This window comes from Ptiloglossa arizonensis, chromosome 1, assembly GCF_051014685.1.
Source record: "Ptiloglossa arizonensis isolate GNS036 chromosome 1, iyPtiAriz1_principal, whole genome shotgun sequence".
NCBI lineage: Eukaryota > Metazoa > Arthropoda > Insecta > Hymenoptera > Colletidae > Ptiloglossa > Ptiloglossa arizonensis.
In genome coordinates this window covers 21,471,009-21,497,124 of record NC_135048.1, presented here as the reverse complement: position 1 = coordinate 21,497,124, position 26,116 = coordinate 21,471,009, and the positions used below count along the sequence as shown (strand labels likewise).

General features: G+C 39.7%; 1 protein-coding gene across 4 annotated transcripts in view; it reads right to left on the bottom strand.

Moving 5' to 3' along the window:
• Positions 1-1,451: 1,451 nt before the first annotated feature.
• Positions 1,452-26,116, bottom strand: part of LOC143153271 (uncharacterized) — a 109,300-nt gene continuing 84,635 nt past the window's right edge. For 2 of the 4 annotated variants that reach the window (XM_076324290.1, XM_076324276.1), the window contains exons 3-5: positions 12,843-13,206; positions 7,525-7,892; positions 2,405-5,092 (exon numbers count right to left, since the gene is read on the bottom strand). In XM_076324290.1, coding sequence (XP_076180405.1) covers positions 4,158-5,092; positions 7,525-7,892; positions 12,843-13,206 — 1,667 coding nt within the window. In that variant the 3' untranslated portion in view covers positions 2,405-4,157. The other 2 variants (XR_012993748.1, XM_076324296.1) reach the window with 2 other exon arrangements.

Here is a 26,116-nt window from a genome sequence, read left to right as displayed (position 1 = left end):
AATCTTCCGTTTCCGAGAATACCTCGAATCGCGTACAATTCTCGATACGACGTCCAGTACGACGATCGATTTCGTTCGTTCGACGATCGATGAAAATTAACGACGCTCTCGATGTTTCTAACCTCTTTTCCTCGGCTCCCGCGGGATCGTTGTACAATCGCTAGAACGAGTCCAATTATACGGCGATATTTACGGTTCCGTCGGTAACCGTAAGCGATAAAGAATACGTAAACCGAAAGTTAAGCGAGGGAAAAACGTCCGTGGTCCTGAGTCTTGTTCGTGCACTTATGTGGCACTTATACGATGTGTGCGCTGAATGTGCATCCGCGTGCGCGTGTGCGCGCGTGCTTGGACAAGTTAGTAGGTCACGCAGACGCGAGCCGAGCGGCGCGACTGTCGATGTGTATGCGCACGCGCGCGCGCGGGCGCGGGGCGTACGCGCGAACACATCGAGCGCATTATCATACCCACGGGGAACTGTGACTCCAAACGAGGCTTCATCAGGTACCTTGATCTTGACTCGATGCAAGGTCCATTTCGCTGTCGTCGCGCGTTCAATATGGCACTGCTCCTATTTGGTTTCTCGTTGCACGCATTGGTGCCACGCGTCGAACGGAAGCCACGCGCAACGCGGAACGGGGAAAAGTTCTTTTTTTTTTAGAATCGTCACGTGCTTCGGGGAACCTCTAATAGACGATATGGAAATAAAAATTTCCGCGCTTCACGAGTCGTGGGTGAAGAAATGTTCCGAATAAAAGTTTTCGATTTGTCTTCCCCGTTAGTCGATTTCTTTCCAAAGGGTGCAACGTACGTATCGCTTTTGTTCCCGGAGATTGTAAAATGGATCGAGAGAACTTGTACCTGAGAATGTTGAAAAAATTAGTTATTTTCGAAACTCTGAATAGGCTGAGTTCGATGAATTTTTCTGAAACGCGTGAAGCATTGTTATTGGATATTGTATAAAAATGAAGTTGCGAGACAAGTACGAGAGTAATCTATTCACAGGCGAACGTTCCCGTTTCAAAAAGATACGTCGTGTGTGAATGCCGACTAAACGCTGTGAGCACACGTGACGCCATCTGGCGAGAACGTTCTGTACTGGAACGAAACTCGACGAATCTCCGGATACACGAACGCGGATATATTTGAATAAATCGCTACACAATGTAATTGATGATCCTCTTCTTGCGTTTTGCTTTTGCATTCGTGCGGATCTTATCGCAAAGGCTAAAATTTAAATAAACGATTCGTGGTGCCGTAGGACTGAGGAATTTCGACTATCTCGCGAACGAATCGTGTTTATATCGTCGGGAACATCGTTAACCTCTCTTTACGTTCAATGGAAATTCATAAATATTTTTCTCAAATAGCATTTCCATAAAGTACCAAATCGTAACGAAAACACAATTGTCAATATTTTCTTTCTTTTTATCTATATATAGAGTTTAATTTCATAGATCCTACAATTTTATACAATGCGAATACGATATTAAATAAATTTATTTATTTTTTTAAATTGGTCACATTTATCTGTGACCGCGCCTAGCGGAAATTTATCGAAGTTCCAGCGTTGTATTGCCTTCCAGTCGTATCGCTCCGAAGACAATATTTGCTCCAATCACCTTTCATATTATATTTGTATGTTAACGTCTTATAAAGCACGGATTGTTTTATTGGGGCTTGTTATTGAATTGATTATAATAGTTAGATAAACTTCCAATCGATACGGAGTTTTTCCTGGTTTATTATGCGTTTCTTAAACTACGAAATGGTATATTTTCTTAAGAAATTAATATGTACTTTCTTTAGGGTATACCATGATGTCTATCCACTATTGTACACTTTATGTGTATCAGTTGCAAAACTTGTCAAACCATAAATGATTCGATAATTCTGATGTAACTGCGTTTCATTCTCTAAATACTTTCAGTAAAAAAACAAATTTTTATGCAAATGAATTGATGAACTGTCTACAAAAAAGCTAACAGTTCTAGATAACATTACACCACAACTCGATCGCGTTATTTGTTCACCTTGCAACACCATCAATTTCCAAAACCTGCTTTTCTAGGTCTCGAAATGTTAAACTGTCAATCCTAAAATTATATAAACGAATGAGCTCCTCTCCGTAGAATTCGAGCACAGGCTGCAGCCTGGAAAGTCACCGAAACTCCAGCGAAGTTGAGTAGGAAAGTGTTCCAAAACATTTCTCATAAAAACAACTAGTCATTAGAGCAACTAACGTTCCAAGATATGTTTGCATCCATCAACGTCTGCATTTAGAGTCAATGTCGTTTAAAAATCGTTCGTCCAGGTTGTAACCCCTCGATCGTACTTCTCCTTGTGACTACTTAATAATCATACTAAACAGCCACGGTCCGTGTAAACAACGCTCTGAAACATCAAATATCAAGAAATATTCCTCGTTCTCATGTGTGATACAATTTATTAAGAAAATTCTCTAAATTAAAGCATGTTACATTCCAATCCGTCGTTCTCCGAAATATTTCGAACAACCTCTACCGAACAGTACACTTCTGGGGTAAATCTCCCTCGGAGGAGCAGGGTGATTGTTACACCGTTTCGGAAGATGGCGCGGGGTTGTTGGCCGCTGAGAAGTTCCTGTTCTATTGATTGACCCGGATCCGCAGGAGACGTGTACGCCTCGGAGAGTTGCAACTCGGGTTTTCTGCTGGTTTTGCACGCGATCTGTAATCATCGATTGACTGCTGCCGGTCACGACGCTCGTACACGATTTCTTACGAGTTCGAAAAGGTTCTCGCGGTTCGTGGAACGAGACGGAACAACGCTTCCCGATTTTTCAGGGACATCAATTTATTTTTCGAGCCATTCTCGTGTAGCACGCGCGTCACAATCGGCGCGTCCGGATCACGCGTAACATTCATCGTGGCGAGTGTCCTTGGACTCGAGCAAGGATACCGGTAGTCGGGGCATCGTCGGTCCGTATCATTTGTCAACGCCTACGTTACTTTTTTTCCCACTCCCTGTAACAACGAAGCTTCTTTTTCATCCTTCACGCGCAAGAGAACCGAAACCGTAACAAAATGCACGAAGAAAAAGCGTCGCGACTTGCCCTGGTAGCGCACGTATGGCACGTTCTTGCATCGAGAATCGCGTTTCATCGTTTCGAATGACGGTGAACATTTCTGAAATCGGTTTCGTGCGACGAGATATTGTCCGCGACTTACGCGAGACACCTTCGTGCTTGTCAACGGTGAGTGTGTTTGCGCTTCGGTTTCATTCACCAATGACCACCTAGGGAATCGTTTACACGTTTTCGATTAGATTGCAGAATCGATCGTCGGTTACGAACTTTTACCTCGGTGTCGAGATACTCGACGTCGAGTTCGTCGCTATTGAGAATTTCTATTCCTATTTTCCTTAACGCTTCGCTAAAATGTATTTACAAAAACTTTGCCTCTCGTCGTACCTAATTTGTGCGAATCCGCGACAATTTCGCAACGTTCCTTTCTTTCGAAACTCGAACCGCGCGCAAAACTCATTCGACTCTCTCTCTCTCTCTCTATCAATCCATCTATCTCTCTTTCTCTTATCTCTGTAAATACACACTCACAAAATTGATGATCGTCAATGATCGTATCACGCTTCGCAAGGCCGTTTCACGCAACAGTAAATGTATTGTCAGCGTGCCGATGCAACGATTCATTTTATCAGATCAGAATGCCAGTCGCAATCAAGAGGATGCGTAACAATGACTAACACGAATTAAGATTATCCGTTCGTAATCGTACCGTTTCCACTGTTTCAACGGAACGATATTTCCCCAAGTTGTAACAATACGTGTATGTATGTATGTATGCGTGTGTGTACGTGTATGTGTATTCCCTCTCGATATTCGAAACCATGTTTTGCGTCTGTTAAATCAACAAATACGAATACAACGATTTTACTAAAGGCTTTTAACGAACAAAGTGAACATCATAGGTATGTATATCTATCGAGCGGCGTCGATCATCGTTTCGTCGTGTATCGATCGCGCGTCGATAGAAGTGTTTCATTCTTTTGTTTAACGATCTGACGTACAGAACGAGTCTACGATAACGCGGCGCACGTAAAGAGCAGATCAGCTTCGAGAATCATCGGGCTTCCGTGTCGCGTTCGGGATCGGAAAGTTTTCAAACAACGACCCCGTGTTGAGCCAGTAGCTGTTTCCTCTGATGAAGACTCGGCGACTCCGCGTCCATCTCGACGGCCTTTGCACCGTCGAACGACTTGGAGGTCTTCAGGTTGTTCAACGCTTTCAGGCAATTGTTGGTGGTCATCTCCAACGATTTGGAGCTCTTCAGCGACGCGTTCGCGAGCTTCTTGATCGTCTCTGAAATCGGACACTTGATGAAATCGGCCCTCTGTCTCTCCTTCTCCTTGATCCTCTGGTTGTCATCAACGACCATCATTGGCTCCTCGATCTCCTCGTTCCTTGCCTCGTCGTTCGACTCTTTGGAATCCTCGTGTTTCGGACACTCCTGCGTTACCTTCGAACCTCGTAGAAGATCGTTCGATTCGGTCTGACCTTGGCGCGCTTCGATGCTACCGTTGCTCTCCTCCTCGTCCTTGCGATCGTCCTGACCCAACAAGGACTTGGGCGGGGCCTCGACGTAGCCGCTCTCGTCGCTGTCCACCTCCTCGTCGAGGGAGTCCAGTGTCAGAAACGGCGACTCGTCGTTCTGTAGCAAATCGTGGCTCATTCGGCCCGGATACGACTCCATCACCCGTCTCTCTCTGTCCTGGGTATCGTCGATCCTGCGCAGTATCTCACCCCGAGGTCTGTAATCGACCACGTCGTCGAAATCCTCGACGTCCTCGAAATCGAACACGTGGGAGCTCGGGTCCTCGATCTCCTCGTCCTCTTCCTCCATCGATTCGTCCTCCTCGTTCCGCGACGAAAACCTCTTACGACCGATCCCGATCACCTCGCGACGACGAAAACGGGGACTACCGGCGCAGGTCATGAAATTAGGTGACCCCTCGGAGTTTCGACGCGGCCCCGGACCCCTTCTGACCACCTCGTCGGCGAACATCACTCTCCTGTCGGCTCGTGGCTCGGTTTCACCTGTGAAACAGATGTCAGTTAACGTCTATCTGTTACGAGAACATCGTGAACGTAATTGTTGCACGATTCGGCGAAAAACGAAACGCGTTTTCGGTAATCCTCGGTTTCAAGGCATTCTCTCCTCGGATACATGGCGCGTTGTTCTTTGTTGCAGCACATCGTACCGTGTTTCGTGATTTTAATATTTTTATAGCTTTCGTGTATCGTATCTTTGCACAACCGTTGTGGATACCTCGAGAAGAATTTCTGAACGAAAACGAGTCCTACGCAATCATCTTTCGATCATTTTTCATCATTGTGAAACGAAATGCTAAGGAATTACATGAATATGTATACTTTTTCGGGTATGGTCGTGTTTGGACTCGTTTTCATCGGGAAAACCTCGTCAATTCATTGATAACACTTTTATCGAGACGTAACGAAAAATATAAAAAATTTGGTATGCTTATACGTTTGGGGCATCGGTTTCAAGTTTCGGACACTTGTTTGATATTGTTCCAGTTATTTCCAGTTCAGTTGCTGGACCAGTTTTGAGAATATGTTCCCCGATCTCGATGGCAGTTTGCTGACCCGATTTTTCGCCTTAAAGCCGAGGATTACTGTAGTTAGTAATAACAGCTTGAAACGTGACAACGTTAATAGTATTTATTCGCTCGTATACGCGGCTTTTCCATTTTACGAGCCGTTTCGATCATGTTATTTTATAGCCGTCTTAAGGAATGTAAACTTGTAATTTACGATATCAAAATTGGTTCCGTGGGGTTCGAATGATTATAATAATCCTCGCGGATGAAAAGAACCGATTGACAAAGAATTTCGTTATTTTTTAGTTGCGAGGGACAACGCAAATAAGAAAACATATGTACAAAGAGGATCTCTTGTCCTACAATTTTCGTAAATTTATCCCCCTCCGTTGTTCGCATATTGAATTTCTTCGAGCCTCTTCTTTCTTTCGTGAGAATTATTATAATTTAAGTCTCGTAAAACAAATTTTTGAAATGTAAATTATACACTCGAAGTAGAGCCACGGAGCGACGTAGTCGAAACATCGTAAAGTGGAAGAACCGTGTATTATATGCAAATAAATTTACTATTAATGTTGGTGCATTCCGAGTTCTTATTGCTGACTAATTACACGTTGCTGTTTTGAGAATATTTTGAAGGAACATAACTCGGCTCTATATTGCTTTTGAAAAGTTTATGATCGGGAGCGAATCTCGTCTTTCTACAACTTTATCGAAGCCAGATATTGAACAGCTATCCGAGATTTAATGTCAGGGAGGAGTACTGATCATTCCGACGAAGGGAGGGTTACTTTAATGAATCTTCGAATACATATACATTTCATAAATAAATTTTACTTATTGCGAAATAAAATACGTTTTACCGGGAGTTTAAGTCAAGGCTGGAATTTGTTGAATTTTTCCGAATTTGAATGTTCGAATAAAACTCGAATTCTATTATAGTACTTGAATGTAATTCGAATACTGGCAGTAGAATATTCGAATACAAGACAAACACTATTTATTTTTCGAATATAATTCGAATACTGATAGTTGAATACTCGAATACAAGTCAAACACTATCTATTTTTCGAATACTGACAGTAGAATGCTCGAACACAAGACAAACACTATTTATTTTTCGAATATAATTCGAATACTGACAGTTGAATACTCGAATACAAGAAAAACACTATTTATTTTTCGAATACTGACAGTGGAATACTCGAATACAAGACAAACACTATTTATTTTTCGAATGCTGACAGTGGAATACTCGAATACAAGACAAACACTATTTTTTAATCGAATATAATTCGAATACTGACAGTTGAATACTTGAACACAAGACAAACACTATTTATTTTTCGAATACTGACAGTAGAATACTCGAATACAAGACAAACACTATTTATTTTTCGAATACTGACAGTGGAATACTCGAATACAAGACAAACACTATTTTTTAATCGAATATAATTCGAATACTGACAGTTGAATACTTGAACACAAGACAAACACTATTTATTTTTCGAATACTGACAGTAGAATACTCGAATACAAGACAAACACTATTTTTTAATCGAATATAATTCGAATACTGACAGTAGAGTACTCGAACACAAGACAAACACTATTTCTTTTTCGAATATAATTCAAATACTGCCAGTAGAATACTCGAATACCAGTCGAACGCTATTCGAATACTCGAATGCAATCCGAACACTACAATTCCCCTACCAACACGCGAATACTCGAATACTTGAAGTTTATTCGTAGCATTCGATCACCTATAAAACATTCTAAGATCGAATAATTCTAATACAGTAGTTTCAACTGTAGTTCAAAGTAACAAAGCTTCATTTTGCTCAACCCACCAACGAAAAATGTACACCACTCGTATATATAGTATACTAGTAAGCCATTGACCTGTAGCATGATTGTCTTCCGGGCCAGGAGCTCGCTCTTCGCTCGTCGCGGTACTGGCTGTTTCACATCCGCTGGAAATACTTCCGTTTTCATCGGACGACTCGCGATTCAGAGCGTCGAGGAGTCGGGCGAGCCTCCAACTGTCTTGATCTTGCCAGCTGCGCGCAACGTTCTCCAGGGTCCTCAGCTCCTCGAGGATCCTCTGTTGCTCGATCTCCTCGGCGACGATGTCCTCCTCGATCGCCGAGAGTTTTGGCGCGCTTTTCGAACGCTCGAGAGGTGGCCGATAATTTTGACCCCCGGTGCTCAGCAGCAGCTTTCGTCGCGGTAACGAAGGGTTCTCGTACAGGGCGCTTGCTAGGGACAGTCTGAAAGTAAGAGACGCGGGAACGATTAAAGAACGTCCAAGTCACGGGGAAAGTGAGAAGCAACTCGTATCGGATTTCTCTCCGACACGGAATGGAAAATATCCAGGATATCACGTGTAAGAGCAGTTGGAACAGACAGTTGTCATTCGCAAACGTTGCTCGCCTGAATTACCAGGCTTGAATACGAACGAAATTCTTTTGTTTTTCTTTTTCTTTTTTTAGATATTTATCGTACGAATATTACAACAGCCCGACAAATGGTTATGCTTCTGGACAGTCAAGTTGCAGCTAGTCCTACCATAGGTTCTGTTACGAGTTTATCGAACTATTGTAGAACAAAGAGGAGATTATCATTTGTAATTAATCAGAATGTATTTGCACAATCCATGACAAGAGACAAATAATGATATTATTCAAAGTAGCCACCTTCTACAGCGTTGCAGGCTTGCGAACGACGCGATCAATTGGCTACCTCGGCACGTGCAGTCTCCAAGGTTGTTTCAGAAGCTACTGTTGTCAGGGAGTTCCTCGGACTACCCAAATTTCTACAAGGAGTCCCCCGAGCTGTGTTCTTTGGCTGTGACTGCAGTTTACAAACAAGTGGATTCGAGTCTAGGCTATCAGGGGTCAATCTTCGACCGTAGTGAACTTTGGAGACATTGTTTCGTAATCGTTCGAATTGTTTCTACTTTGTGAGTCGAGACAAAGTCTTGTTCCAATACTGAGTCACATTCAGGGATTTCACTGCTCCTTTCGGCGCGTTTTCATGGGTCACTCTTAGAGCAAGAATTGGATACTAGATTTTCGATATGCCGAATTTTAAACCACTTATGAAAGATTGTAAACTGTGTCGAGAGTTGGGGATTATGACCTGCGAAACTTCCCACGGGAGATTTGGATAACCTGTACACGCTTTGACAATAGCAGCTTCTCCAGTAACCATGGAGACTGTACGTGCCCCGAGAGCCAATTGGTCGCGTCGGTTGCAAGTTTGCATCGCTACGAAAGGTCACCATTTTGTATAATACTGCTGTGTTTCGTGTTTGTCGTTATCTGTGAAGAGAAACTTCGATTTCAATCTATGGAAACGGAGACAAAATTATAATTTCAATTTCCGAGAAGGTGTTGATAGAAAAGAATAAACAACATTAGCATGAATTAAAATGAGTCACGCGAGAGTAACGCACAGTCGCCTCGTAGAGAGGACGGATTGTGAAACACACGGAACCCAAATCACGATCGAACGTGCACCGATTGATTACAAGACAGTGTTCGAACCGAACACAAGCACAACTACAATGAAACTAATTTTCATACTGTGTATGAAACATAATTTGAACACTCGAGGGATTTAAATATTCGACGAATACAATTCGAATACTGTCCATGTACTTGTCTACTCAAATACTATTCGAACAGTTGGATATTTATCGAATTATTCTGTATTCGAATATTCGAACACTCGAGGGATTCAAATATTCGACGAATACAATTCGAATACTGTCCGTGTACTTGTCTACTCAAATACTATTCGAACAGTTGAATATTTATCGAATTATTCTGTATTCGAATATTCGAACACTCGAGGGATTCAAATCGATGAACTAAATTTGACTCGAATAAAAGATAACGAAAGAAACCAAGATACAACAATTTTATTTACCACGTTCACGGTTCAATTTTTGTAAATATATAAAAGGTATCGAAACTACACTTTGGGATCAAACTCGGTGCGAAAGAAGTACCCTATACCGGTATTACAGATAGTCCACACACTTTATCTTTATCAAGTATTTCAAAATGTAGGTTTCTCGATTTCGATTCATTGATTCAATCATATATATACATATCTAATAAAAATTACCGAGTGGTTAAAAATGATATTTCTCGTTTGCTTACAATAGTTCAATACTTGCAATAATGGAACCTTGTGGGAAAGTGCAACGCAAAGATTGCACCTGTGAACGACTGTCGAGCGCTCACTATTTCGGACTCGTTGCTGTGCTGGATCGCGCGACACTCAGGCGAGAGAATGGATTAAGGACTTACATATTCAGGACGGACATCTATAATGTACAATCGTCGCCTGTGCCGACGTATGCCCTCGGGAAAAGGCTCATCGACCTATCGTGATTTTCCTAGAAACGTTGTGTGTATCAGCCACGCGTCGTTCAATGATCGTTCTGACCTGAATCGTGACTCGATCGCGTACATCGTGATCTACGGGCGCGACCTGAATATGTCTCCTCGCGAAGAGGTCGTGGTCTTACGGTAGCTCGTGTTTACCAGGGCACTGAAAAAAACACCCGATTTCCCTGTTGTCGAATCAATGGACGGGCTACTGTCCCCATTTTTCTTATGGTAATGCACGCGACAGAATACACGTTTTCTCCAGCTTCTTACGGGCTCTGTAAGATTCCCCGATCTCCCGTCTCGTAAGTCGACAGAGCCAGATTTATTGCCAATAAATTTCAATCGACGTTTGTGCATTTACCGATGATCACTCGAGGATAAGTGAACGTTTCGTGCAACCAGTGAACGTATACTTACATGTCATGCGGAAGCTGTGAAATATTCGTACGAACTATATCCAAATTTACTGTTCACAGTAACGACGAAAGTGTACAAAGTAAGGCTTGGGACTGGCTGTTGAATTTTTCTGAATTCAAATACTCGAGTACACTGAAATACTACGGGTACTCGAGTATTCGGATATTCGTAGTATTTGAATAGTACAATCGAGTTCTTTGAGTTCAGCGTTACGAATAGTCAGATATTCGAATACTCGAATATTGAATTACTCGGACAGTACCAGACTTGGTACAATCGGTACATGTTTTTTTTTGCAAGTTATAGTTTTTTCTCCAGTTGCTGGTCGATATCTTTTTATACACTTTTTGAGCTATAAATATAAGTACGCGGTATGTTCTTACACGGAGTTTTTCCATCTGCTAAAATACTTTCTACGATTTCACTCGAGTATGGTTCTTGAAAAAGTTCTTTCTCTCTACCGATTTCATTGCAATTATTTTAAATTCTTTTTCACTTAACCTCAATTTATACAATTGAACGCAAAATTAAGCCTACCGTAACCCCATTGCAATTCTCACTATTTACAATTTATTTTAATCGTAACTGCAATATCGTCACGTATGACTAATCGTATTTCATACTTTGCTTCGTTAATGTTTTTATTTGTAACGAAAATGTTTCAATAAATACACTCGTTACGACCAAACTTTCAAAGTGAAATCGTTAAAACTATTCTGCGTTGTTCGAACATCGGAACACTGCGTTAGAGTAATTGATCTTTATTCCCGTGAAAGTGCAATTGTTCGATTACTCGGAAAACTCGATTACCCGTACTATAATAATGCTACGAAACAACAACTACATCGACAAATTATCGAATATTTCTACTGTTTACACCACGGTTTGAACAAATATAGTGGATGTCCATAACACGTTAAGCGCCATGTCAGTCGAGTATAGTGACTGACACTATATGCTTTTCACGTCAGTCATCGGTGATTTTATGGATTTTCGTAACGGATTATTATGTAATAATCTCTCGTTCGATCGAATATATCAACCGTTGCTTTTCCTGCGTTGTAATTCACAATTTTTTATTTCAAGCAGAAATCAGATATCGTTACCATTAACGTGGTAAGTATGGAAAACTTACATGGCGATCAATGTGTCAACAACCAAAAAGAATCAAGAAACACGACGATCTTTTTGTCAAAAAGGTCGTACAGTGAATCGCAAAAGTCCGTAAAGTGAGTCACATTCAAAATTGAACGCGATACTTGCTCTTTTATCGTTGTTCGTAAAACATAACGCGCAGTTGAAGAGCTTTTATCGTATGTAAGCGCTGCTATACTTTGTTTATACTGTTTCCACTTCGAATATACAAAACGGTGCAACATTCAATTAAATATCATCGAACGATTGATAATAGGCCCGATTTTACTTATCGAATTATTCTGTATTCGAATATTCGAACACTCGAGGGATTCAAATATTCAACGAATACAATTCGAATACTGTCCGTGTACTTGTCTACTCGAATACTATTCGAACAGTTGAATATTTACCGAATTATTCTGTATTCGAATATTCGAACACTCGAGGGATTCAAATATTCGACGAATACAATTCGAATACTGTCCATGTACTTGTCTACTCAAATACTATTCGAACAGTTGAATATTTACCGAATTATTCTGTATTCGAATATTCGAACACTCGAGGGATTCAAATATTCAACGAATACAATTTGAATACTGTCCATGTACTTGTCTACTCAAATACTATTCGAACAGTTGAATATTTGAATTACATCATGATTTTATCATTATATCGCAGCTTTTAGTCGTATATCTCTCGGAGAGGACTTGAACATACGAATGAAATACAAAAATTGATACGAGCACTAATGAAAAAAGTATCCTTATGATATAATCATTACGTAAAGATTCCGGCGTAAGTAATCGATTACGTGAGTAATCAATACGATAATTAATCATTGAAAAATAGAAGAGAAGAACGATAATTGATCGTTCTAATTCAAAGTAATCTTTTCTCACATTATATTGTGTCGTTTGGAAGGACATTTCGTTTTTTTTTTTTTTTGTGAAAATGAAACACGATTTTTTTAAAGTGTGTAAACATTTTATTAAATTATATATTCTCCATTTTGGAAAACGAAATGACTTTCCGAACAACCCAATATAATAGTTCCTTGACATTATCGTCCACAATGTACCACATTCGAAGTCAAAGACTACACTTAGCAGGGATACTTTTGCGACTCACTGTGATCTCATCAGTGATCAACGATCGCGTGAAAGGGACCACGATGATTCTCGTCGATCGTGGATCCTTCGCAATCGTTGAAACAATTAAAACAAAATTGCCGCGAGTACGTTCACCGATCGATCTCCTTACCTAGCATTTTGCCTGGAGACCTTGTCCCGTCGGAATTCCAGGAGCGCTTGCTGTAGCCTGGCGTTCAAGGTCGAGGCCAGCCTCCTGGCGGTGGACTCCTTGCTGCATAGGGCGGCGTGGCACCTGAGCTCGGGCCTCAGTCTACGTCCTTCGTGTCTGTAGACCCAGACGAAGAGGCGCGGGTGGGAAGCAGGTGCTGTACAATAGGTAACCCTGTGCGCCCAGTACTCCGTCAGACCGTGATCCTTCGTCGTGGCGGTCAAACCACCGTTCGTGACCGTCAGCCTCATCGACACGTCCGGCCTGTTGCTGGTAACGTAATTGCGCCATAAGGTCGACACCGGTTTCTCCACGCAGCCCTCCCCTGCGATTTCAATCAGTGATTCTTGTAGAACATGACGGAAACGTGGGATTCGTCGCGAACGATCGTCAGGGATTCTCGCGTTACGAGACCCAAACCACACCCCCATGTGTCTTAGAACACATGGAAGGGTCAATCGGGGGATTGTGACGTGTTTGAGACGAGGTGTACTGGTCTATCGATCGTATAGATCGGAATATTGGGTGAGGGATGACGAGAGATTTAATAGCGAGAGTATATGGAGGAATAATGACGGAATGTTCATGTATTGGTAGCATAGAGGTCATTTGTGGAGTATTTGTGTAGGTGGGTATTTTTGGGTATTTAATTGTGGTGAGGGTGTACGAAGGAATGATGACAGTTCGTGTTTAATAAAGGAGTGTTCATGTATTAGTAGCATAGAGGTAATTTGTGGAGTATTTATGCAGGTGGGTATTTTTGGGTATTTAATTTTGGTGAGGGTGTATGAAGGAATGATGACAGTTCGTGTTTAATAAAGGAGTGTTCATGTATTAGTAGCATATAGGTAATTTGTAGAGTATTTATATAGGTAGGTATTTTTAGGTATTTACAAAGTATATTAAAGAATAATAACAGAATGTTTGTACAGAACTTATCGACGTAAATGGTTATAAATTGATGAACCTTGCGTGGGATGAAAATGATTTTTACAGCTGAAAAGTGGTTGTAAGTCTAAAGGCGTACATTTGGAGTCTTTCTCGAGAGAAAAATATAGCCTTGACTGAAGTAATTTTACAATAAATTAATTTTAGAATAATTCTCACCCAGGGGAAGTTATTTTAGGTGAGATTGTGTTCTTTTTTTCCCCCCAATCTAAAATTAAAACTCTTGAAAGAGCTTGTTGACGTTTCAGCTCTGCAAACCATCTGCCTCCTACGCTTGGTTTGCGTTGAACTTGTTTTGCATATTGGTGTACAGGACTAATTAAAATTGGGAATAAATATTTGTAACTCCCATCATTATGTACAATACGAAGCTAAGATGTTCCGAGGGTTATCACATGGTGCTATCTTGGCCTCTATGCACGTCAGGCACGTTAAATACAGTCTAAAGCTTCTTCATACGAGTACTATCATTTGCTGTAAGCACCCATCTTTCGATGTATAAACTCGAACGAAACCAAACATGTACACAACTATGCTCTTGAAAAAAAAAAGAAAAAAAAATGAAACTTATCTAAGAAAACGATTGGTGATAAGGTGCCTAAATCTTTCGGTAAATAAATGCCGATCCTCGTAAAAATCGTTGTTCGCTTTTGAAATTTATGAACGTTTGCCGGTCGTATGACGGTGTAACGATCGGTATCGATACGATTGAGAAATGGCTTCTGAAATTTATGCACGTTTGTTTGTCGTATGACGGTGTAACGATCGGTGTCGATACGATTGAAAAATGGCTTCTGAAATTTATGCGCGTTTGTTTGTCGTATGACGGTGTCGTTACGATTGAAAAATGGTTTCTAAAGGTAGTTGCAAATTGGTCCTCGGTGCCGAAATGAGTTCGAGATACCTGGCGTACGCCTTAGCTGCGTGTCTGTTAGAGAAGACGCTGCACCGATCAATAGATGACACATTCTATATAGACGTCTTTCGACTGTGGGCGTTACTAAGGCGTTAAAGATTCCGAGAAATTGAATTCGCATTCCTTTCGAAACTGTACACCCGAGCTTTACACTGTACAATATCGTAAAATTGAGAAATGTCGTGGGTCAATGTCGATTCGAATCTGCTTTTCTTTCGAGAAGAATAATTCCTTCCGATGCAAGGAAACCAAGTTCTCCGTGCTTTATATAATATTTCTCGGTCTGTTTCTTATTGTCCGGAACAATCCATCTTAGGAGATTACAGTTTGAGTAGAATTCTTCGTATTAATTTGAAAGACGTCAAACTCTAGCTCCACGTGGACGAGTGAAATATATATATAATGGATTGCTCGATAAGTTTTGTCGTTCGATATTTTTCTAAAGTTGGTACTACTGTTTGATGAACGTGTGAAGTTTCGTGCAGATCTGTCGACTCGTTTGTATATTTGCAGTTGCTCGAAGTTGAAATGTCATAATATTTCTTTTACAATAGAAAAAACGACAAAATTTATCGAACAACCTAGTATACATTGGGTTGTTCGTAAAGTCATTTCGTTTTTTTTTTTTTTTTGGTAAAATGAAACACGATTTTTTTAGAGTGTATAAACATTTTATCAAATCGTATATTCTCCATCTTGGAAAACAAAACGACTTCTCGAACAACCTAATATATATACAGTAGAATCTCGATTATCGCAGGAGACCCTTGTCGTTGACAAGTGGAACTTAGCGACGAATGGAGTTGAAGGGAGAAGTAACTGATAGTAATGGCCATAGGTAATGCAGATACATTGGTGCTTGGTCTTATTGGATCGGTTACCTTAATCGTTGCAGAAATTTTCAGTCTCCTTTTTCCCACAGTAATGGAACTATTCTAACGTGGAATATGTTCGCGATAACGTATTAGTTTTTCAACGAGAGACATAAATAACGATACATGGATAATAATATCGGTAGGTGTAAGAAACTTTAGCACTCGATACTCTAATACATATGTATCCGTGTACGTCTTGTTATTTAAGTAGGTGTAACACCCCTGCTTGCACAACTAAAAAGAGAAAACGACACTCGATGTTCCCGTAATCTGAAACTTCTGCACGTTTATTCCAACCGACGTACGAAGAATTATATCGTCGTCTTATCGCAATATACTTGATATCCTAGTACACACGCTCTTATTAGTGTAATTGAATTTCACTTAGGATAATGTCTCAATGCACGGTCCACAATGTAGACACTCTGTTACGCGTTCTAACGTAATAATCATGTTACTGTTACAGGGCGGTATTACTATTCAATGGTGCTGTTGCACTATTATTAAGAGTGCCATCAGCGGGCAAGAGTAATCGGGACAAAAGCTAAGTGTACACGAGTTTCACGAGCCGTTTCCGCGTACAATTACACGCAATACAATTGCACGGTATATAATACCTATTACTTGTATTACAGAGGTGGAAACAAAGTGGTTCCCTTCAGGGTTAAAACCTAGACATCGTCTACGTTCGGATGAATCCACGGACAGTGTTACTGTACAGGTTGCTCGATACGATGGAAGTTACGGGGGAAGTTCTACGCGCGGGAAAAAAAGTGTTCCATCGAATGTGTGACTATTTTTTTCGTGCACAAATATTCGGGCATTTGTGACACTCGAAGAGTTTGTAGAGTTGATTAGGAATCAAGTTCTTCGAGTTTATCGTTCTTTTTTCAAATTTGTCCTCGCTTTATTTCGAACAATGATATTCGAATACTTAAATATTCGAACGATGATACTCAAATACTCAAGCATTCGAATAATCGCATATTGAAGTATTCGAATAATGATACTCATATACTCGAATATTCAAAGGACGATACTCAAATGCTTAATCAGTCGAATACTCAAATATTCGAACGACGATACTCAAATGCTTAATCAGTCGAATACTCAAATATTCGAACGACGATACTCAATTGTTTAATCAGTCGAATACTCGAATATTCGAATACTCAAATATTCGAACGACGATACTCGACTACTCAAATATTCGAATACTCAAATACTCGAGCGATAATACTCGACTACTCGACTACTCGACTACTCGAATATTCGAATACTCAAATACTCGAGCGATAATACTCGACTACTCAAATATTCGAATACTAAAATACTCGAACGATAATACTCGATTACTCGAATATTCGAATACTAAAATACTCGAGCGATAATACTCGACTACTCGAATATTCGAATACTCAAATACTCGAGCGATAATACTCGACTACTCGAATATTCGAATAATGATATTACAAAATGCAGCCTCGATAATACGAGTAACCGAAGTAACTGCAAAGTTCAAACCCCACACACAATATATACACACACACACACACCAACGATTCAGGAAGTACAGTAGCAACGTGAAAAATGTCTGAAACCTACCAAGCGTCCAACATGCCCTCGCTCGAGCACATCTAAGGATTCCAGAACCTTCGAGATTTTGACAAATCGAAAGTTTTCTTCTTCGTAGGAAAAATTCACACGACCCTCTCCGATACTCGCGAGTTGGCCAAAGTTTCGAACAATACCGAAAGCGACTCGTAACTTCACGTCGACCGATTCCTTTCGCGAAGCTTGCAAGAAACGGCACCGAATGCCCGTTACCACTTGGATGCCTATACACACACGCTTCGGCTAGGCATTCCGCGTGACTTCTACACGCGACTGGAATACACCGGTGGAACTAAATCGAGGGACAGGCATATCCTGACCTTCGATACAGTTCGATTCGCCGTTCCCCGTTGCGCCTCGGATCGCGTTACCAATTAAGAGATACAGGAAACGCTGGTACAGTTACTTAAGTAGAGTTCGAAAGCATTGGAAGGGCCAAGGTAGAGGGGGAGTGAATCGCGAGGGAGAGAAGACGTTCAGGGTGCACGAGGAAGCAGCTGAACGTCGGAAGCCATTCGGAATTTGCCCAACCAACTGCACGTGAGCACATTTTCTCCTGTGATACTTTTTTTTTTACTTACTCACGGTGCACCGGCAGAATACTAATACGTCTCGTACGATTATTCATTTAATAATTTGCGTGCAAGATTGTTTTGTATAAATAAATAGTCCTCGTCCATGTGGTACTCTTGAGCACATTTTGTCCAGTGATACTTTTTTTTACTTATTCATAGCGCACCATCAGAATGCTAATAGGCCTCGTACGATTATTCATTTAATAATTTGCGTGCAAGATTGTTTTGTATAAATAAATAGTTCTCGTCCATGTGGTACTCTTGAGCACATTTTGTCCCGTGATACTCTTTTTTACTTACTCACAATGCACCATCAGAATGCTAATAGGCCTCGTATGATTATTTATTTAATAATTTGCGTGCAAGATTGTTTTGTATAAATAAATAGTTTTCATCCACGTGGTAGCTGTGAGCACATTTTGTCTCATGATACTTTTTTTTACTTACTCACAGTACACCATCAGAATGCCAATATGCCTCGTACGATTATTTATTTAATAATTTGCGTGCAAGATTGTTTTGTATAAATAATAATTTTCGTCCACACGGTAGAAGATAATACTCGTAATAAATAATATTCAGATATATTATTACTATTATTAATAATATTATTATTATTATTATTTATGTAGATTATCTTACTCTCTGATAATTCACATTGCAGATAATATTGTTAATATTGTAATAACATGATTACCCTTTTACGTCGTATTCCAATGTTGAATAGGAATTGACCGTGGCCATTTACGTATTCGAATATCTGATTAAGAATTCTTATACCAGAGATATAGACTTTTGGAAAAATCGATCTCGTTTGTTTCGTAACGAATCGACAATCTTTTCGTCTCTCAATATGCGCGTTGGTGTTTTATTATCGACGATGGCTATTGCAAGGAAAACAGCATTTATATTCCTTTTTGTAAAAAAATGATACGGCCAATCTACAATTTACCGGCTGTCGATAAAGCTTGTCAATATCGACTTCCGGCAGAAAAACTTTATTGACATATTCATATGCCTTTTTTAGAGCGTAAATCGATTCTTTCGCGTAACAAATTACAATGACAAAACTTTGTAAAGATACGTTATTATGTAAATACATACGTAATAGTCCGGCTAATTTTCTTACAAACTCTGATAAATCGATAAAAAAGAAATCCTCGTGAATAATAATAGACCAATGTATATCTATTTCATTTTATATGCGATTTTTTCCCGTTCTAATATTTCTAATGATAAAATTTACTTTTCCACGAAAACTGCATCACGAACCTCTCGTAATTTGAATTTCATAAATTCAACCATAGCATAACAGAAAACCCATGGCAACGATAGTAACAACATCGTGGTTAATTATAAACGAGGCGAGTTCGTGCCGAGATTGAAGTTTCGACGATGGATAAAGTCATGCAACGATGCAAGATAAGCGATGCAGATCTAAAAATAAAATACACTAATTCGAACAATTAAGAAACAGTTTTTCGAATAATTTTATCCCTTCTAAAATATTCAATGTTTCGAAAATTCAATGCACCACGTAAATTGGACAATTGGTAAAACAATTATCGATACGTTAAATAAATATTTCCTTCTCTCTGAAGTGTAGACTTTCCGCGTTCAAGTGACAAAATCAGAACTGTCGCTTGAAAGCGGGGTAAATAGCGATTTTAATCACTAGTTGAGGTTCAGCTCAGCGTGTAACGTTCAACGAAAAAAACTAGAGCAACAGCGAATAAGCCTCGCACTACATGTGCTCTGTAGTCGTAACTTTAAACCAATAATTTTTACATTTTTACTTGCATTTACACGAAAGTATTCCCAATGGATAGATGAAATTTTTTCGGTGAAAATAAGTCCAAACACGACCTCAATTAAAAGCACCCATGTTTATAAAATTTAAAAATGTTTTCTTTTCGTATTATAAAAAAAAAATCGGAACGAGGTCGTCTTTGGACTCATTTTCATCGCAAAAAGCTCACGAACTCGTTAATAATATCATCATCAAGATTTAATAAAAAATATAAAATTTTGAATTTCCTTTAACGGATGAAATTTTATTCGATTGTTCGGACCAAATGAATACAAACAGTGGGGGAGTGGGTATGATTTCGTTGCTTGAATCCGAGGTAAAATTTCTTTCTTCGAGGTTTACAACAAACATGTAACGTACCACGATACAACGAAGATCGCTACAATTCAGAGCGCGTTCCTCCATTCGCTTGGTTCTTTCGACTCGATCGGAAACACGATCCTCTCACTGTTTTGATCGATGTTCTCGTTACGTATTAGTTATCCCGAGTCTATTCACAGAATCTCAGATTCGATCGTAAGTAGAACTAACGGGTCTGGATTTTAAGCGAGTCGCGCAAGACACGCGATACACCTAATCCAGAAATCTCGATGGATGGAAAAAACATCTTGCAATCGAGCACCAAACAAATGCAGGAGATAAAAGTGAACCGTGCGAGGAATCGTAATCGTAAAACTAGATACCATTAGTTGGCTTGTTCTCGCGATCAGATTAGCAGGACGAAGAGGATTCAACGTAAATTTCTTGCGTGTTTTCTTTGCCGCTGTTTTTCGCGCGTCTTCCATTGGCGGCTCATTCCATCGTGGCACTGATAATATCCGCTTGTTTACGCGTAACCAGGTAGAAACGAACGTTATTCTCTAGCGGAAATTTTTCTCGTTAGATACAATCTGCGCGAAGTCTCGCGATCATTCCCGATCCGGCGATGCACGTTTCGCTGACTACGAATATTTACGGACGGGGGGATCATTTAACGCGGAGATCGAGTACGTTATTAGATCGCGGTATTAGGGAGGATATTAAAGAACAACGGGGAAACAATTGAACTCCTCGAAAGTAGGGTCGGGCACGTTCGTATCGGGATTGGAACTATTCGAATAATTTAATATTCGAATTTAATATTCGAATAATGTAGTATTCGAGTTTAATATTCGAATAATTTAGTATTCGAATAATTTAGTATTCGAATAATTTAGTATTCGAATAATTTAGTATTCGAATAATTTAGTATTCAAATTTAATATTCGAATAATGTAATATTCGAATAATGTAATATTCGAATTTAATATTCGAATAATTTAGTATTCGAATAATTTAGTGTTCGAATAATTTAGTATTCGAATAATTTAGTATTCGAATAATTTAGTATTCGAATAATTTAATATTCGAATATATCATAAGTATTTGAATAATTTAATATTCGAATGCTACGTATAAACTTTGAATGCTCGAATATCAGTATTCGAATAGTATTCGAAAAGTAAAGTATACGTATGCTTGCGTTAGAGATTAAACATAAACACATTCTTAAATAGAAAACGTGCTCTTCTAAATTTTTTCGTTACTATTTTTATTTTACTTGAAATCACGCGGGTAGTTTTTAAACGTACCCTGTGTAAACTTCGGGATCAAAAAAAGTTCTCGTTCTATTATCCGAAAGTTAGCCTGTTCGAGCAGTCATGTCTGGGATGTATTTAGTTAGGCTGGTGGAGGTTCTAGTACAGTGGTTCCCAACCAGACCGATTTCGCCGCCTAAGAGTGCTAATATACAAGCTTCCTGTACTTCTTTTACAATATCATTACAAATAAGGAACAATCACAGAAGAGCCGAAGAAAATATCCCTGGACCAAAACTTTGGAAAATATATCGCTATTAGTCAAAATTACCCGTCGAATAAACTAACAACCACATGTACCACCGTGAAAGTACAATTTATCGATAAAACCAACCTCTGTTCAACTTAGCAGCACTTCTCGTTACCACAGTTCCCGCTTTCAAGAAACAAAACCGAACCCGTCGATTCTCTTGAAAGCGAGGTAGGTTTGGATCTCGATTCCAAGTCGATGAGAATCCTTCTCGCGGATTCTTCTCATCCAATGGACGCGAACAGCACGAAGTGTGATTACTCGAATCCGGGGCAAGAATTGTATCTCGAAAGCGAGCATTACTCGAGAAATTTTGGTGAACCATTGTCTCGGCGCGTTCGGTGGCCGTCGGATGATCGTTTCGGGCCGGTATTGTTCAATTTCGGGCAGGGAGAAAGCAATCGGTCGCGTGGTTGACAATGATCGTCACGATCGAAGGACAGCCGCACATGTGCGCGGGTTGGTCGAATCGCGGGCGGAAAAACGGACGATCTGGAACGACGCGGAACAGGAAGCGGCGCGTCGAGAGAGCCGTCGGTTCCAGGACGAGTGTATAGCAAGAGAACGACCGCTAGGCCGTAACACTCCGTTCGGTATTATCCAATTAAAGGTAATGCCGGCAGCCCGTTAATTTTTCTTCCGTTAGCTACCTCGGCCATTGTGAGACCGACCGGCCCCGAGAGTTCACGGTGTTTTCCAGAAAATGAGAGCCACGGCCGGCTGTGCCAGGATGCGGCGGCTCTGGTATTCGGTTCCATTCGTCGTATCGTCGCTGGGAATGAAAAGTTTGCGTTCGCTTGGACCCATTGTTGCCGCGAACGCGAATCGATGTTGGCCGCATCGAAGAGACCGAACGACGCAGACGATGCGTACGCAGATAGGGCGGGGACTACTTGTCGGGAGCTTTTCTCTATTCGAGTGCCTATTCGAAACGTCCGCCGATTAAAATATTCCACGAATGTAAGTCGAATATCTTTCGAACGGTATTCGAACACTGTCGTATTCGAGTATACGAATATCATTCGAACGGTGTTCGAACACTATCGTATTCGAGTATTCGAATATTATTCGAACGGTGTTCGAATACCATCGTATTCGACTATACGAATATCATTCGAACGGTGTTCGAACACTATCGTATTCGAGTATTCGAATATTATTCGAACGGTGTTCGAATACCATCGTATTCGACTATACGAATATCATTCGAACGGTGTTCGAACACTATCGTATTCGAGTATTCGAATATCATTCGAACGGTGTTCGACTGCCATCGTATTCGAGTATTCGAACGCTATTCGAATATCATCGTATTCGAGTATTCAAATATAATTCGAATGGTATTTAAATACCATCGTTTTCGAGTATTCGAATACCGTCGAATATTCGAGTATTTGAATACTTTGAGTATCCAGTATCCGAATACTCCTAGTCTTCGAATAGCACGACGTGGATTATAAATCTGTTCCTTTTTGAATCTTTATTTTGCGTACTTTTGTTCAAGATACAGTAAAATATGGTTATTTTAGTTTTATTTATTTTAGAGCGGTTCCGTGCACCTTTGTCTCCATTCGTTGCTAAGTGATCATCCCTTGCATAATAGTATGTAACGATAGTATACAACTAATTAGTATACAACGGGGTATATTCATCGAGTTTTAACAATAATATATACCTACGTACGATTTTGAGAGTATCTATGGTAACAGTCCCGATTTTCGTGGATCAGGACTTTTATCCTTTCGTCGAAGTGCGAATATCAACATGACCTAGGGAATTATTGACGGTCGATGCATTTCTAAAAGGAGGAAACATTCTATTGTGAGGAAGTAGCGAGTGAAAATGCAAAGAAATCTTAACCCTTTCGCTACAACGGGCATGTATAGTCGATCGCGTGCGAATAAACGCCTATAAGCGTTCAGTGTGTATACATGTATGTTCAATACGCGAGAAGATCCGTATACAGCGTACGTTTTGTCTCGGAATCATCCGCAGTCGAAGAATTGAAGCAAGTCGTACGAATAATGTTTCTTTTTTGATAATTTTTCGATTGGTCCTCAAAATTTTGGTCTGTACACTGATCGAAACAACTGCATCATTAAGTTACTTTGAAATGTACAATTTTCCCATTCCTTTCGTTATTAATTGTATCTAAAAGTTCTGTTTCGATATGAATGAAATAACCAATTTAAATACTTAGTCAGTAGAAGGAAAATTCTTCTGGGAATTGCGTACAAAAATGATCACTTTCCTGTTGGAAATTTTCATCATCTCATTTGTGACTTGTGACGTTAAATTACCTAATGACGCATTTCCTGGTACTTATATCTATACATTAAACTATGCATATGTATGTGTTACATATTTTATACACAATATATATATTTATAATAATTCATAATAATTTATATACACATAGTTTAATGTATCTATATAATATTAATCAATATTACATACTACCATTACAGGAAACACGTCGTTACGTAAATTAATGTTATAAGCAATATGATGAAAATTTCTAACAGAATAACGATCGCTTTATTCTATATAATTCCTGGAACAATTTCAGACCGAAAATTCGATTTACGTTCTTCGTTATCCTGTGATTTTTTATTGTACACGTGCAGTACTAATTTATATTACAATACGGCGACAAGAGGTCCGAGTTACGTAATATATTTTCACTCTTGAAAGTGTCAACCTTATGTAATACATTTTTACGTGCACCTTGTGCAAATTTTGATTTGATATCTTCGTCATCGTGCTTTCCAATTGGCTGTATCGGACCGCGTCACTTTCCACGAAACATGCTCGAAGTTGGAGCCTGTACAGTGGTGAACCGCTCCGTTTCTTTTTATAATTGGTTTCATCGAAAAATTCTTGGCCAAAACTCGGACTGGCAGAAGATCACGTCGATCGTTTTCAAGTGTACTTTCGGCGGTCGTTTCTTTAACGGTCCGAGAAACGATCGAAGCTTACAACTCGCACGTAAACGCAACTGTGTAATTTCGTACGATGTTAAGCACGTACACGTGATTGCTCTTTTATTTCTCTTTTCCCGTTTCGTGGCAAACTGACGTACAGTGAATCGCAAAAGTCCGTAAAGTGAGTCACGTTCAAAATTGAACACGATACTTGCTCTTTTATCGTTGTTCGTAAAACATAACGCGCAGTTGAAGAGCTTTTATCGTATGTTAGCGCTGCTATACTTCGTTTATACTGTTTCCACTTCGAATATACAAAACGGTGCAACATTCAATTAAATATCATCGAACGATTGATAATAGGCCTGATTTTACTTATCGAATTGTTCTGTATTCGAATGTTCGAACACTCGAGGGATTCGAATATTCAACGAATACAATTCGAATACTGTCCATGTACTTGTCTACTCAAATACTATTCGAACAGTTGAATATTTATCGAATTATTCTGTATTCGAGTATTCGAACACTCGAGGGATTCAAATATTCGACGAATACAATTCGAATTCTGTCTGTGTAATTGTCTACTCAAATACTATTCGAACAATTGAATATTTATCGAATTATTCTGTATTCGAATATTCGAACACTCGAGGGATTTGAATATTCGACGAATACAATTCGAATACTGTCCATGTACTTGTCTACTCAAATACTATTCGAACAGTTGTATATTTGAATTACGTCATAATTTTATCATTATATCGCAGCTTTTAGTCGTATATCTCCTGAAGAGGGCCTGAACATACGAATGAAATACAAAAATTGATACGAGTACTAATAAAGAAAAAATCCTATTCAAATATATATAGCGATAACTAATCATTGAAAAATAGAGCAGAAAAACGATAATTGATCGTTCTATTTCAAAGTATTCTTTTCTCATCCGAATAGTTCCTTCAGATTGTCATTCGTAACGTATCATTTGAAATCGAAGCTACACGAAGCACGAATACTTTTGCGAGTCACTGTAGTCTGATCTGTAATCAACGGCCAAAACCATAAAATATTCTGGAGTTTCAAGAATATTCCCACCAATTTCGCGGTCGCGATTCGTGATTACTCACGAACAGTTTCTCCCAACAAGAAACTTCCAGAAAGTCGTAAGACATTCGAAAGACAATAATCGTTTCTACATATGCGTTACATTTTCCATTGAACGTCTGTTTCGTTCGTTTCAACTCTGACTAAGCCGGTCGTTTTTCCAACAAACGCGAAGAGTAACGGTCAATAAAAACTCAGGAAATCACGAATCAGTCCTACGTAAGTGTTATACTTACCTATCCAGCGCGTTTCGCGTCCACGGTTTATTTTTTAAACGTGTGTGCCAGCGTACACGGTATCTTTAATGGAAAATTAGTGTTTCATGGTATCTGGAAACGTCGAACGTGGATGATAAATACTCGAAAGCCTCTCCTGTGTCCGAACTGGCGTAATCTCGAGTATTAAGTTACGTATCGGCCACGTGGATTGAAACTGAGAAACGAGAAGCTATTAAGTGACGTGTTAACATTTTTTTCCATTAAACGGCGGAAATTCCGTACGCGACAATCTTGAGAAACGTTTTAACCTGTGATCTACAAACTGTTGGGAAACGCTCCAAATAAAAAAGACGGAATTTCTGCATTGGAAATTTATGGACGAAGA